At 39.6% G+C, this 15,473-nt stretch overlaps 4 protein-coding genes and 3 non-coding genes across 7 annotated transcripts; all 7 read right to left on the reverse strand.

The window, feature by feature from the left end:
• Positions 1-27: 27 nt before the first annotated feature.
• Positions 28-2,811, reverse strand: LOC130693879 (protein Red-like). The gene is made up of 9 exons (XM_057517095.2): positions 2,682-2,811; positions 2,592-2,622; positions 2,345-2,521; positions 2,123-2,284; positions 1,793-2,059; positions 1,167-1,725; positions 945-1,100; positions 627-877; positions 28-547 (listed from the first exon to the last, which is right to left on the reverse strand). The coding sequence occupies exons 1-9, from the start codon at positions 2,689-2,691 to the stop codon at positions 517-519; spliced, it is 1,644 nt and encodes a 547-aa protein (XP_057373078.1). The 5' UTR covers positions 2,692-2,811; the 3' UTR covers positions 28-516.
• A 168-nt stretch (positions 2,812-2,979) lies between these two features.
• LOC130693884 (mucin-2-like) lies at positions 2,980-7,980 on the reverse strand. Its single transcript, XM_057517099.1, is given in 8 exon segments — positions 2,980-3,122; positions 3,198-3,379; positions 3,447-3,705; positions 3,768-5,204; positions 5,265-5,689; positions 5,692-6,682; positions 6,778-7,752; positions 7,832-7,980. Coding segments are annotated over 7 exon segments (4,335 nt in total). The 5' UTR covers positions 7,732-7,752; positions 7,832-7,980; the 3' UTR covers positions 2,980-3,035.
• Positions 7,981-8,266: 286 nt separating this feature from the next.
• LOC130693671 (pseudouridylate synthase RPUSD4, mitochondrial-like) lies at positions 8,267-10,296 on the reverse strand. The gene is made up of 5 exons (XM_057516856.1): positions 9,335-10,296; positions 9,119-9,274; positions 8,936-9,055; positions 8,729-8,877; positions 8,267-8,665 (listed from the first exon to the last, which is right to left on the reverse strand). The coding sequence occupies exons 1-5, from the start codon at positions 10,140-10,142 to the stop codon at positions 8,315-8,317; spliced, it is 1,584 nt and encodes a 527-aa protein (XP_057372839.1). The 5' UTR covers positions 10,143-10,296; the 3' UTR covers positions 8,267-8,314.
• A 581-nt stretch (positions 10,297-10,877) lies between these two features.
• On the reverse strand, positions 10,878-10,951 carry Trnav-aac (transfer RNA valine (anticodon AAC)). The gene has a single exon. It is a non-coding gene; the product is annotated as a tRNA-Val (tRNA).
• A 313-nt stretch (positions 10,952-11,264) lies between these two features.
• On the reverse strand, positions 11,265-11,338 carry Trnav-aac (transfer RNA valine (anticodon AAC)). The gene has a single exon. It is a non-coding gene; the product is annotated as a tRNA-Val (tRNA).
• A 249-nt stretch (positions 11,339-11,587) lies between these two features.
• On the reverse strand, positions 11,588-11,661 carry Trnav-aac (transfer RNA valine (anticodon AAC)). Its single transcript has one exon. It is a non-coding gene; the product is annotated as a tRNA-Val (tRNA).
• Positions 11,662-12,072: 411 nt separating this feature from the next.
• On the reverse strand, positions 12,073-13,632 carry LOC130693673 (uncharacterized). The gene is made up of 4 exons (XM_057516859.2): positions 13,117-13,632; positions 12,984-13,050; positions 12,667-12,921; positions 12,073-12,590 (listed from the first exon to the last, which is right to left on the reverse strand). Exons 1-4 carry the CDS (start codon positions 13,195-13,197, stop codon positions 12,475-12,477), a joined length of 519 nt encoding a protein of 172 aa, XP_057372842.1. The 5' UTR covers positions 13,198-13,632; the 3' UTR covers positions 12,073-12,474.
• Positions 13,633-15,473: the final 1,841 nt, after the last annotated feature.

Raw genomic sequence — 15,473 nt, forward strand, 5'->3', positions numbered from 1 at the left:
TTTATTTTTTTTTATTACCTGTCTTAAGTGTGGTGACCGCGATATGCTATCTATCCGATAACTTTCAAGTTGAAAATGGAGCCCTTACCATACAGCCTTTCCCTTCTGTCCATCCATTTCTCCTGTTGCGATGAGCGCAGCCCCAATCTTCTTGTTAAAAAAGGTTAAGACAGACTTGTGCCATAGTAGTCACTTACCACTCCAGACACTCGTCGGTGTGCTTCGTGGCTTTTTGCATTTTCATTTTTCCTTTTTGATTTGGTCTTAAAACGGCATTTTAGCAGGTTTTAGATAGACCACCATTTCTCACTTTCTGTTCTGTTAAAAATCGTTGGCCACATTGTTTCCATTTAGAAAACAGTGGCAAAATTTGACTGATGATCTGGAATTGTTTCACTGCACTTGTGATGAAATATATATGAAGCTAGCGAGGGTATTAAAAGAATCTTTCATTCACGTTGTATAGTTACGCAGCCGAAATGGTAACTTTGAGGGTCAATACGAAAACAAATAAAATCAATTACGACGCACAGACTTCTCGGGTTTGCTAGAAAATAAATATGCATACGTAAATATTTAATAACAAAATAAAACAAAACGTTAGGTATGAAAATAATGCCACTTACTGTGTTTCACTAGAGGGACCTCCTTTCCGTTTATGCAAAATAGATTGGATCTTTTGCCATTCACGATCCAGTTCGGCCTTTTCCGTTTTGTCTGTCTTGACAATAGTTTTGTTACGAGTTTTACGTCCATCAGCCATTTTGATTCCGTACTGATAAGCAGCTTTAGGCAGAGCTTCTTTTTTATTCATGTAATCACCATATTCTTCAGCTGTGTCGAAATCCCATCGACCAACTGGCCCTTTTTTGTTTCCCTAGTAAAGACCAAAACATCCTTTTAACCTAATCGCTTTCGAAAAAATGTATAAATATATTTCTTACCAAATCCATTTTTGAATAATCAGCTTCGTCGTCGGAATCTTCTAGAGCGTCATTCATTTCCTCGAAACCAGGATAGCATTCTGCATATCCTTCAGGTTCCGCTGACAGTTTCGATAGCATCTTATCTGCTTTCTTGGCAATACCTCCTTCTCGTTTCTGGCAAAAAATTAATAGCAAACGTAAAACGAGATATTTAAACTTCAATCATGTTTTTCAAGTTACATCAGCCGCTCCAGGTTTCAGAAGGGCACCCAGGGTCCGTTCTGCTTCTAAGACAGCAGCACTTTTCGTTGCATCCTTTGTCTTGTCTCGATCAAGATCTCCTTCGATATCTTTCCGGGATTTGTCCTCAAAGTAGTCACGTTTATCTCCTCGCCGTTCTTTGTCTCTTGACTTACTAGACGAAGATTTTTCCCTGGTAGGCGCCACGTACGTCCCGATGTTGCTATAAATATTGTCTTCTACTACTGCCGATTTGTTGACCTTAAGGCCAGGAATAATTTGTGGTGGTGGCATATCTTTGCTTTCTTTTGTTTTCTTGATCTTTTTGCCAGCTTTGCCTTGTCGGAGATAGGATAGAATTTGTGTGAGCTTGTTAATCACAATGTCATTCGTCGAAAGGGTAGCCAAGGATTCTAGTCCAGGACAATCGGCTTTGCTTCGCAAAACGGTAGTGGGAATGTCAGACTCAGCGTTCTCATCTTCTAACTCGATAAGATACGCCATTCGACCAGGAAGAAAATGTTCATTGCGTTCAGGTGGCTTCGATTTGAATACAGCCCTATAGCACCGAAATCATAAATCCAAGCGTTTAGACGATATGCTTTTCGAAGATAAATTATTTATACCTGAATATGTTTTTCCCAATTATTGTTTTAAACTGGATTTCATCTTCCCCTTCCTTCTTTTTCTCGACTTCCTTTTCACCTTTCTCACCTTCCACAGCTTGTTCCAACTGTTCATCATCCTCCTCTTCTAGCTGTTCGATTTCACTACGCACTTTTTGCAGTAAGGCGTAATCGAGACCTTTCACCAAGTGAGTGTGTTCCATGTCACCACCCAAAAACTTTGATTCTTGAATCATTTGTTTCCTTCTCTCTGCAGCATCCATTGTTCTGAACAGACAAATGCAGTGGTTATTTGATTTTAATTGCTTTATGAAAACCTGGTTGCCCTACGATTTTATATCTGGTGCAACTGCGCGGTATGCTCCAAGTGTGGCTAAGGCGTCAGGTCCAGATGTTTCGCCTCCATCGCGCCTTTCTTTGGCACGGTCGCGATATTTCTTGGCAAGTTCAGCAAGGATTTCTTCCTCCTCTTTTTTCTCTTTCAAGTATTCACTAACAACATTTAAGAGCTTTTGGTACTAATCATACATATTTGTAAAAATTTAAGGATACCTTTTCTTTGCTCTTTTCTGGTCACTTTTTCCATGAGATGTTTTCCGAACACTTGAACTTTCACATCTAACAGAACCCATGCCCAAGTTACTTGAAGCACCTGACAATCCTGATCCAAATCCAGCCCGTGGTGTCATCATCAGCTTTCTGAAATCATCATTGGTCAACCTGGAGGATCTGTAATTGAAACCAATACATGCATTATACAAGATCTATTGGGCGAAGCTATTCGGGAATAATCTCTTACGCTTCCCCCGGACCCGAATCCTGTCCATCTCCTGAAACGACAGACATGTTTGTAAAATGTTTTTAAATAAGACATAGTTAATGAACTTACTTTCAGGCATTCTAGCTGACCAACAAAATATTATAATGTAGCCAAATAAACTTTTGTAGATAAAAGAATGTTTGCTGACAAGCTCTGAACTAAAATGCAACAACAGCACTTACGTCGTCTGCTAGACAACTAAGCAACTAAACAATAAACGAAAGTTGTGCCACGTCACCAAATGTTAGGAAAAGAGCTGAAAATGCAGGAAAAATGAATTTCCGAGCGTTTGCCAGTGTATTATTGACATCAGCGGTTTCTTTGTCATTGGAATTCAACAAAAACAGAAAAATTAAACCAAACCATGTATTATTCAAATTCTTCTACTTTTAAAGTAGATTATCTTCACACTGAAACGTGTCTTCACATTTGCGGCTGACTTTTACTTAGGGCCTCTAGATTGGGGAGTCGGCAATGACCAACTTCTCCGTTCAGCGATCCACCAACAATCTAAAATAAACACCAAAATTTACAGAACAAATTAAACTTGTAAACCAAGAAAAAGAAACAACGCAAAAATATTACCCTTTCCCCAAAGACCTTCATACATGTGAGAGTTTTCAGAACATGTCCTGGCAAGGCAAAAAGACGGGAAGGTGTTTTCTGTGGTTTCTGCGTAGTATCTAGAACACGAATGACTCCATCCATGCAGCCTAAGACAAGGTATCGTTTGCCATCGTAGAACGAGCCCACGGCAGCAGAAGGCACTTAACAGAAAGGAAAAGTAGATTAAGTACGTCTAATAAACCAATAGATGTTAAAAGTGGAACTTACGTGTATCCGTTTGACAAAGAGGCTTATCGCTATTTGTATCAAATTTGAACACCTTTTTGTTGGCGTCACAACAGAATATAAGATTTGCAGCAGTCGAAATGGAGTAAAAGGAACTGCTGGGAATGTTGGAAGTAAGTGTGAAGAGTGCTTCTTCCGTTTCCAGATCATAGATTACAGGATCCATTCGCCTTGCTGCCACGATAATTGCCCTTTTTCCACGAACGGCTAATATCTTCATGGAAATTACTTCGGCATTTGCCTGAGCATTACAAAATGATAAAATCTTTGCAATTAGAAAATGTTTAAATCGATTACCCTTACTTTGAACTTGTTTGTTCTCAGCGCGTTGAGTTTGGGACTGTAGGTGTAGACAGTTCCTTCGGTAGTACCAACATAGAGCTTCGATTGCAGTTTGTGACCAACAACACACGTCAACGGAAATTCGCAAAATTTCTCGTGAAGTAGGGCACCACTGTCCAGAGAAAATTGTCGTATGTGGGCATCTTCGCTACCCGTGATCAACGTCAGATGATTAAGATACTCTGTCGTGTATTTGATGGTTTTCAGCACTTCACTTGGTGTGCTCAATGAGGCCGCATACAACCATGTGACTGGCTTTGTGTGGCCCAGTATCCGCATTGATAACGAATTCGTCAAAAGGTCGTAGATGTGCACCGTCCCGTCTTCTGAAGCTGTGAACGCGCAGGGGCCGCAAATAAACACACATCTTACGGACGATTGATGCGATCGTAATAAAACAAAATTGCATGAATCTGACGAGGACGCTGCGTTGAGAGACGGCTGAGGTACGACCTCGGCAGGCACAGGGCAACTTGCCGCTTTTTCTGTAGGGACTGGAGGGGTTGGAGCAAGATCGTTCACTTGATTGGATCCAGCTGGTCGAGGAGTTTTAGTACTCGTTCCAGCGCTTTGGGTATTAACAGGAGCAGGCTTTGGTGTAGTATTTTTCTGGTTAGTAGAATCTTCACGCCGTGAATAGGTGCGAACAGCTTCAGCGGGACGCGAGGTAGTGATATAGGTTTCTTTGTCCACTGTTTGACAAGTGTTAGGTGCACTTTTGTCTGTAACAGTTTTTTCATGAACGCTCATTGTCTTTTTCGGCTCCACTGCTTTAACAGCAGACGAAGATATCTTGTGAGATTTTGTCGTAGATGATTCATTTGATGAGGTTTGAGACTCTGTGGCAACCGATGTATCGGATGTTGTTGCCTTTTTTGATTGACCGCCATGGGCGAGTGGCGACGCTGCTTTTTTTTCATAATTAGGGTCTACTGGTTGCGCAATAACGGCCGAAATAGACGAGGAAATCTGGTTAATTTGACCAACAGACATAGTCTGTAATGGACCTGAAGTATTGTTTGACTGGATAGGATGTATAAGAAGCGAGTTTCCCGGTAACTGATCCGGCTTCTCAACAGCTTGGGCACCGGTAACAATTCGTGCCGGAGAATTAGTCGGTGTGCCCTTTTTCTTCGGTTGTTTTGAATCATCACCGGCTATCCTTTTTCGTTTGTTTCCTATCGAAGTAATGGCACTAACTGGAGGAGCTGGATCTATTGGAACAGCAAGTTCCACGTCACCTAGATTCACCTGCACCCCATTCTCCTCCAGCTGATGCATTAGACTCAGTAACTGAATGGAGGCTACAGCAGGAGTTGTCTGGACGGTTAATGTGTCATCATTGGTTGCCTTGTCTTCCACAACCTTGTCTTTAGCTATTTCCGTGGCGGGAGGTACCTGAAGAAAATAATAAACTATAATTGTTTAATGTCAATAAAAAAGCAAACCAAATGTTACCTTAATCGTCGTTTTGACAGATTCTAATGGCACAGATGAGCTGTCATCGTCGAAAGTATTTGAACACATAGCCGAACGTAAAAGATCAAATTGTTTTTGTTTGAGGGCAAGCACCTTATCAGTTAGAGCTTTACGTTCCAACTGGAGTTCTTCAATTGTTCGATCAATCAAAGCGATTCTGTTTTTGCCTTCTTGTTCCTCTGCTTGCAAATCTATCAAGAGAAAGTTAAGAGCGCTTTTCGTCCTACCAGATTGAGGTCCTTTTTCTAAGGATTCAGCTCGCTCCAGTGCCGACGCCACCCTTTCCGTTGTGTCTGATTCCCCAGCTTCTGCTGGATTTTCTGAGGTACTCTGCGCTTGTCTCCAATGGATCATTAACTCAGCATTCGTTTTCACAGGAGATGTTGTTGGTGATTTTTGCTTACTTTTTTTTGTTTTTTCAAATTTTGTTTTTCTTGACCACCCGTTTTCTTCAGTTCTCGCCTTTCCTTCCTCTTTTTGTTTTTGCCTGGCTTCTCTAGGAAACTTTTCTTTCCCGCCGAAACGGTAGTAGTAATACACGGAGGAGTACTGGTGGAGGCTGAGCTTGGCTTGTTTTGAGTTGACTGTGGCTGCACTGGTGCAGTCATGACAGAAGGTGGGCTACAGCGAGAGGCAGGGGATGCACTTACTGGCACGGGGCAAGGCGCTTGACTCACTGTAGCGGTTTCTGTTACAGCACTTGTTTGCTCCGGTACTGCCGATACAGGGGCAACTTCTGTAGATGCTACAGCTGGCTTTGAAGACACCATAAGAGGAGAAGCGGGGTTACCGTCTGCCCAAGCTATGTTATTATTACTCCGATTGCTAGGACTTTCAACCCGACCGATCATCGGTGATTTTAACTCTTGTTGGAGAGCGGTGGGCTTTTCGGCAGGTAACCGTTTAAGGGAAGATGGCGAAGCATCTGGTGACTTATCATCCAGATCCAAGTCTATGCACAAGGGGGGCTCCTTTGGTGGTGGTTCTAAGACTTGAATGTCTTCATCTTCAGAATCTGGTCTTTTCGACGTTGATGCGGGCGTAACAGATTCTTCGTCATCTCGTGAAAGTAATTCCTTAAATTCGTCAACAAGTTCTTCTGACAGTATGACATTTGTTTCCGTCCTCGACGAAAATTCCAATTCGTTTGAGCTCAGTCGAAAACGTAATGATGATAACTGCCGAGCTCTGGCAGTTTGGTTTTCCTGTACTAGGTGATTAAGCATATATTGCGAGATAATGGCCCGCGGCTGTTCCACCAATTGCCTTCGCTGATGATTGTCCATAGATCTGATGTACTTATTTAACTGATCCTTGGGGATGGTAGTCAACGGCTCATTTTCCTGTGTCGGTACATCACTACTTGAGATCGTAGCTGCGCTAGCAACCCTGGGCGTCTAAAACAAAGAATATAAAGTTAGTTTCAAACTAAATTTACATATATCTTTCCCCCCTATAATTATTGTACAAAAGTAAAAAGAAGCACTCTTACCTGGTCTATCACCTGGCTACTTGTATTCTGAATGAAGCCAATGCCTTCTAGCGGGTTGCTAGATGCATCGTTGTTCACTGTTGAATTTGATGTTGAGCTTGATTGCGATGTGCGTCGATGACAGCTTGCCGGGAGTCTGATCGTATGCCGTGTAGTTGGAGAAGATAAAGTTTCCATGGTTGGTACACGAGACTCCCGCACTTTTTGGGGTGACGATGGTAAAAGAGGTTCGGCCGCTGTAGACGAAGTTATCTTCGGAGGGACCTGATCTTTTGCTGCAGCAAACTTTTCAAGGGAAGCCTTTACTTTATTCCTCAAATCGTCATTAGGAGGCATGAAGCTGGCTGATTTTACAGGTACACTTTGCTTCTCAGCTATGGACACTGGGACTCTAGGATTTTGCTTACTGCTATCTTGTTGTGATTCACTACTTGGTATTCTACTCCTACCAGCAGCAGATCTGTCAGTGACTTTGCTTCTCACACTCTGAACATTTTGCTTGTCTTTCGCAGAGATTGACTGTTTGTTGTGTGAAGATGAAGATTCACGGGGGGTTACTAGATCTCTTGATCCGCTGTGGCTGCCACTAGTTAATTCATTTAGTGGTGTGTGGTTCAAATGTGCCAAGCTACGTTCTGCAAAATGGTTAGGTGGATTAAATGAATTTGGAAACCTGTGTTGGACCGGCTCAAAAGCTCCTGTTCTTGAATGGCGATCTTCACTGAAGTAACCTCCTTGATACTGAGTTGATGGCCAGACCTGATGCAAATTAGAACTATGTTGCCAGGCATTATAACTTGTTGTTGGACGAAAATTCCAGTTATCCCAGCCTCCCAAACTTCTAAGATCTGGGATAGATGTATTTTGATTGTAATAAGACTGTTGGCGTTCAGGCCATCTTGGGTCACCACCAGACCTACTGGTCGTTACTTTGCGCCCACGAGAACCTGACATAACGTCTCTCTGTTCAGCATCCTGTAGGGAAGATATCGTAAACATACATTGTTATTAACACGTTGTTTCTTTACACTTATCGGTAATGTATGTATATTACAGAAATATGGAACGTGGTTTTTTATTCAACTGTCCAGCAGATTTTATATTTAATAGATTATTTTGTGTTAATAACTTTCAGACGGAAAGAAAATAAACAGAATTCGATGTACAACAGGATGTTCGCGTATTGTAATGTACGGTTTTAGGTATTCTTCTGCTCGTCTAAATAAAAAAACCGTTCCTTCTTCCCACCAAAACAAGACGTTGCCAATTAACGATATAAATTTTTCTCATTTCCATATTTTTATAGTTTTTCTGTTTTGGCAATCACAATTCCCTGTGAGTTTTATTTATTTCCCTTCAATAACAACAGTTCAGCGCCCAGCAAAATAAAAACACTTGGATGACCTTTCTACTCATTTTTCATTTACAGCATGCATTGTTGTCTCGCGGAAATTCAGCATACAAAATTATACATGAAGAGACAAAAACGTACAAAAACGTAAATCATTCTTTTATTGCTACTTAAACGCAGTTTGTATTATTCTGTTCTTGGCCTAAATAATTTCAATTTCTTCATAGTATATCGGAAAAATTTGGGTAGCGGAGAGTTAATATAGAGCTCTTTCCCTTCTTCACCAAATCCCGGAATAACAATGGAAGATGCATGAAGATGCATCGGAATATTTCTGACTTTTGACTGTTTGACGGCTAAAAGATCCAGCATAGTTTGCGGTAGCTTTTGGGGGGCGTACTTATCGTCATGTGAATACTTATGATCACCCAGTATCGGGCAGTTAAGGCCTTCACTTAAATGAACTCGCAGTTGATGCCGAACTCCAGTTTCAGGTTCTAGTTCCACGAAAGCGGCGCCTACGGATGACTTTTTCACCTTTACACAAGCGGGCAATTCTGTAAAGAGAAAAATCTTTCGGAGGAAACTACATGTACATACTTTAAAATGGGTGACCGCGTGAAACGATTTTCCTTTAGCGTTATACTTGCTACTTGCTACAGAATCTTTGCTGTGCACTTGAACTGGTCTGAGTGTCATGCGTTGTCTTTCACCCATACTTTTTTCTGTAAGGGGAATACTAATGGTCCCTGAAGAGAAAAAAAGGTACGCTGAAACTGAGTAACACAGAGAAGTGGCAATACGTACCTTCTCTGATATGAGGAATTCCTTTTGTGATGGTCACATATTTTTTCTTTATTTGTTGATCGAAAAACAGTTTGTTCAGCTTGTTAGCAACAACTTGATTTGAGGCTAAAAGCAAAACCCCTTAAAGTAACAAGAAAGCAAACTGATTGGAAAATTCAAAACACATTTTGGTAGTATTATTACCTGTTGTGTCACGGTCAAGTCTATGGACAGTGTATAGTTTTTCTACGCGCAAAACTCTACTTAGAGCTGGGAGCAGTTTAGTGAGAACAATTGTTGCATTTCCATCAGCATCTGTCGATACCAATCCGTATGGTTTGTCTAAGGCAACAATCCCATCTATAGGGAAGCCGTGAAAATGTTAATTCTGTGTGTCCTGAAATTCTCTGATCAAATTACCTTTATTGTAAATTATGGATTTTTTCAACAGGAAAACAATATCGTCATTTGGCATTTTATATAAATTAGGAACCATCTCTTCATATATTTTTTTGGTGCTTTTATCATCATTGTTTGCTGAGTCATTAGTTTTACTGTTCAAACTCAATGCATTTATGCCTTGTAAGGATTTCAGGTAGGTATAGGCAGACACTTTCCCTAGCGGTGCTTGTGGTGCACTTGTGGCACTTTTCTTTCCAAAATATTGATCATCAACTTCATTTTCCTCAAATTCAAGCTCTGAGGCAGATGGTGCATGTAACACTTTAACTGTCTTTTCTGTTTCAGCAGAATAGGGATAAAAATATTGCTGATCAACAGGATTTGTGTCAAGCGGAACATTTGATGCTTGAAATTTAGGGTTTTCTTTTGTGAGTTGTGGAGTTTCCTTTGTAGACAATTGGCTTCCAAAAAACTGATTGTCAATAAAATTTAGCGAATCTGGTTCTTTAGCAGTATCATGATCTTTGTGTTCAATTGGTGGATTATCCAGATCTAACCTTACATGCCCAAAGCTGGTTATTCTAACAATTTCAGAATCTTCGTTCTTCGATTCCTTTTGTTTCCCAACAACATGGTACTTCAAATCTCTGGTTTGTTTTGCTTGATCAACTACTACTGATCCTTCACTGTCCCAGAAAGCATGTTCATTGTTCTGGGAAACTTGAGAATTTGTAAAAAGGGACTGAAGTCTGTAGGCTGAACTTGCTTTTCTATTCCACCGAATCGGAGCTATGGTAAAGAGAATGCGAGTTGCATTAAGAGCCATGGTGTGAAAACAAACGAAACTTCCAAACACTCCTTTCAATGAGAAATATAATATTACTATTATTATTATTTTCCTTTGAATATAGAATTTTTTTTTAAATTAGATTTATCAGCTGAGGCAGAAATAGTTTCACTATATGATAATACGTTTTCCTCCCCCCCCCCCAAAAAAAAGAACTTTTTTCTGTTTTACTGTATCGCCATCTAGCGGCCAGATTTCTAGTTAATTCTCTACATACAATCGAACGAAAAGTCGGGCTTATTTAGTCGGTCTTATTTAGTCGGGCTTAAAAATTTCTTCTGCAAAAACTGACATTCATCGGAATTGGTTGAATATCACAGGATACACTCAAAATTGACTACTGATTCTGGGAAAATTGCTATTTTTTCATTAAGTTCATCGTTTTTGAAATACACCAAATATTTCTGCTGCATCGCGCTAGTGCTGTAGCGTACTAGCGCGCTAGCATTGCGTCAAATATTCGCTACATGCACAAGTTCCTAGCAGACGGAAAAACCAAAAAGAAACAAAATGTAGTGCCATCTCTTGGACAATATGGCTAGCACTCCGAGAGGGTTACTAGCGTTCTAATAGGCATTGTAGCAATTAGACTTCCGAAATTCGTCGTTAGCTAAGGAAGTTGCAGTGTTACGTTTGCTAAAAGGAATTAAAATATAACTTCTCTGGTTCTCACTGAAACTTTCGTGTAACCAGTTTGTAGATATATAAAAGATTTGTTCTCATCCAGGTTCGAACTGGAGACCTTCAGTGTGTTAGACTGATGTGATAACCAACTACACCATGAGAACATGGGTTGTTAGCCTTCAATAAAATATAGAATCTGCACTTGCGATTTGCCTATCTCCCTGCCTGGCTTATCAATTCCACTGTTGGTATTAGTAAAATATAAAACTGAGTTTATTGCCTTGTACACAAAAACTGCAGGTTATTTTAGAAGCAAATAGAAAAAATTGTGTTTTACATTGTAACACTTGAAATGTTATTCAAAAGAAAATATTTTCTTAAGGCCTAAAAAGTTGGAAGCCTTAAGCCTTATAGATGAAAGATGTAAGTTGACCATTAGAGTTCATCAACTGATTCCGAACGCTCTATGAAAAAAATTGTTCTCATCCAGGTTCGAACTGGAGACCTTCAGTGTGTTAGACTGATGTGATAACCAACTACACCATGAGAACTTACTTCACACCAACTAATATAACAAGATACGATGACAATATAAGAAATGTAGTTGCAAACTTGTGAGATCTCTGGCAAAAACATATCCTTTAGACGAACCAACCTTTATCTATGACTAAGCAACACTTTTGTTTCGAATAAACAAAAGGCCTTAGTGATATTTATGTGTCTGTCAGAAAAGACGAAACAGTAATTCCTGTCGTAAAAATTGGAACTAAATCCGACTTTTCCTGAAATATGAAAATGTTTGTTCTCATCCAGGTTCGAACTGGAGACCTTCAGTGTGTTAGACTGATGTGATAACCAACTACACCATGAGAACTGTTGGTTACAAAATCTTCCATGAAAGTTGCATATTTAGGAATGGCAAAATGGGCATGCGCAAAAAAGGTGGATATGTTATGACATCACGATACAGTATAATATTACACTATACAGTCTCGTTCGAACTCCCACCCCTAACTGAAAACGTAACATTTTGCACCTACACAGAGTTTAGACAAATAAGCGATTATCGTTTAAAACAAATATTTCTTCGAAAACGCAAAAAAAGGCAGTTCTTAGTGTTGCCAATGATAAAACCCATTCACTAGGACACCAGCTTTGTTTTGTTTGTTGTTGTCTCCATCCCCAGTGCATTTTAATGTCAAACGAAACAGATAAATGGTGGGTGAGAAAATGTAGTTACACAAGGCTCTTTGACACTTCAAAAGTAAAAAAAACGCGATTCCACTTCATTTGGCAACCTATGGAATTGTATTCCAAAAAGGAGGGAGTACACTTAGATGGTTCCATAAGTGATAATGGTTAGAGGAACGACGGGGTGTTCCATAATTTAGCTGGATTATTATATAAATAAACGACCAAGAAATGCCTTTGCAATTGCGAACACCTTGATAAGTAACACGTAAGTTTAAACGAAATTGAATGAGAGAATTGTGGTAATCATAGACTATTACGGAAAAAAAATGTTTAAAATAGTAATACTTAACCATCAAAGACATGAATCGTCGCTGAGTTCTTGACTACATCGACAGTGTACGAAATAAATAGTGAAACTTTATTATTAAATAATATTATTAGATCGGATTTCTGCCTGGTTGGAGGGAATGACATATAAGTCGACGATTCGTCATCAAGGATATTTTATGTAACTAATGGAGGCAGCATCTTCCTCGAATGGCTGTCTTTTCTTTTCCATTAGGTGATGGTAGTAACTGAAGACAATCAACCAGTTATACAAAAAAATGCCTGCACAGAATCAATTAGACCACATTAAATGATTAAATTTGATTCGTCACCAAATCCACTCTGTAATGAACTATACCTGCTCCAATAACCCAAGCTATTGTAACAACTGCCACTTCGAGACCAGCTAATCCGACCAACATGAAGCCAAAGATGATGACTGCGTGACCTCCAGTTTGAATGACGATCCATCCAACGTAACCCATTCCACCAAGAATCAAAATGGCGCACATGAAGAGCCAAGGCATTAGAAACGATGCTTTGCTATCCTTTGTGGCAGAGATGAGAACCAGGATCGTGCTCAACATGGCTAATGAAACCATCGTGATTAAATCTGTGGAGCCAATAGAATACTTATTCCAGCTCTTAAAGCAATAGCCACCAACGGAAAAATACCTGTAGAGGAAAATAATCCTGTGTACTCTGATATCCCCAAGTACGTCAGCACTAGAATCTCAATTAGCTGTTAAGCAATAGTCGGTAGTAGGTTTAATATGAACGAATGGTGAAATTATTAAATGTGCCTTACCAGATAAACATTGGCGATGACTTTGGTACCCGTTTGCAACGAAAAGGCACAGCAACAAAATCGGTTCAATTTACAGCACATGGCGATGGTGTGTTCACGGCAATGGGCGTATGAATTGTGACGACGAGAACATCAGCTGGAGATTCCAAAAGGCTTGATTGCTACGAAGTAGTCACTGGGTCACAGTAAAATCTGGCAATCAATGCGGTCGCCGATGGAAGACTGTGGAACACGTTTAGCCTCATTCTGTTACGATCTGGATTTGCAAACAGGTTTGACCTTGTATAAGTTAACTTTCATTTTGCCGAATCCCAAAACCTGTCAATAAAAAAAAAAACAGGTCTGAGTGTAGTAAACCAGTTACTGACGTCTTTTGCTAACATTCTGGAGCTGCATTTTAACAGGATTACAGTACATGTATGTGTAAAGATTGGCAAATCTGTACTTTCACCTTTTGAGATTCAGAAAAAACCTTTTTACATTCTAGGGTTTCTGACTTCAAAGCAATTGAAACGACCGATGAACTGCATATGTATTATTATGCTAAAAAGAACCAAAAATCTTACTTTTTGTAATGAAGTCGATGACAAGGACCTACCCTGGTTTAGAGGTCAAAAGACAAATTCTCAGAAAAATAAAAAAAAACTGGGAGTTACCTGTTGATTTCCAATCGTTGTTGGAACGGTTTAAGAATTGAGAGGAAACTCCTTCCGCCATAACTGTGAGGCACCCTCAAGCATTTGTGCGCATCCTGTCGACACGCAGTGTTCCAGTTTGTAATTCGCCCACCGTGAAACTTGTTACTGATAGCATACGACAACACGAATTGATTGACTTACCGGTTTGCTATTAAATTTTGACCTTAATCTTAAGGTTTTGCTCTGCTAAATAGAAAATGGAGAAACGGTTTGCTACTTGCAACATCCCTACTTCCGGATTCATGTGGCTGCTACTGACGTAACAGGATCCTCAACTTAGCTGGAATAAAAAGAAAAAAATTGTAAATATAATGGCTGTGAGGAACAGGTTTAAAGATCTTAAAAAATTGTGTGGGATTAGAAAGTTTCTTTTAGGCATCGTTTCATTTCTTAGTATACCGATGATTTCTTGAAAGTTTACTTGCCTTCTAGTTACCGTTCCTGCGTGCAGTACGCATAAAAATAAGGTTCTAGTATTAGGAGGATACACGAAGAAAATCTTGAGAAACGAACAATTCTTTTTTTCTCGTGTAAATGAGTTCGTGAGTCAGCTTCTTAACTAGCTTTTGGACAGAATTCGATTTAAATACATTTCTTATTTGAAGCAGAAATAACGGAGAAATCGTGATGACTAAGCGTTTGTTTTGCTGTTTGCTAACTGAGGTTTAATTCGTAACAGTTGTTGCAAACAGGCTTCATAGCATAAAAAAATTACCCAGCAGCTAACAAAATCGTGGGAACTGTAAACTTCAAAACTACCTTTGACTGGATAGCGTAGAGCAAAGAAAAAACACAGAAACAGAAACAAAAAAAAGTTCTAAAACGTTCCGAGGCTTCTGGAAATACTCGGCTAGGAATCTGAGTTCACATTCGTCTGAACATTTGACAATAAATTTATATTCCTATCTATTTAACAAAACACGTTATGCTAGTCGCCAGTATGACGAATGCATCACAATATGGCATTTCCAGTAGCCTGGAGTAGTTCGCGAAAGTGTTTGCTACCGGGCAACTCTCTTATTTGCCATAACTACACAGTAACGCATAATGGATAAATACATGGCGTTATCATGCACTATCCATTATATGTTATGTGGTTTAAAAGAGTGCATTAGTGAACGGAATACATACCAGCAGGACGGCTGTAACTTGGCTCAAGCAGGTCTCCTTCTGCACTGTACACCGACTAAATTTCACTGTCAAGCGACAAAATACAGAACAAGCGAAGAAAGATTTTCTGATATTTGACATAACTGAAATTTCAGATAAACTTACCATTAACAATCCGTGGAAGGTTGGAACGTTCTAGTCGGAAAACATTAAAACGTTCCGACTTGAAGGACTACAAATTTGGCTTCCGAAATTGTACAGCATTCCAATACCTTCTGAAACTTTTGTAACGTGATTCTTTTTTGCAATAACTAAATACGCAAACGTTTTAGTTTCAAGTAAAAATTCAACTAACCAAAGTAGTAAATTAACAGAAAATCAATTAATTAACTGAAACGGCAACAAGTTTATGGAAATGAAGTTCTATGTATACTGTAAAATTTAGAAATCGGTAATTTTTTTCTACTGGCCATCCATTGGAGTAAATACGCATGTGTGGATTTGTCAAAACAGGTACAACCATCAATCTATTCCTGTTCCGAACAAAAC

Source organism: Daphnia carinata, chromosome 3 (assembly GCF_022539665.2).
Source record: "Daphnia carinata strain CSIRO-1 chromosome 3, CSIRO_AGI_Dcar_HiC_V3, whole genome shotgun sequence".
Classification (NCBI taxonomy): Eukaryota; Metazoa; Arthropoda; class Branchiopoda; order Diplostraca; family Daphniidae; genus Daphnia; species Daphnia carinata.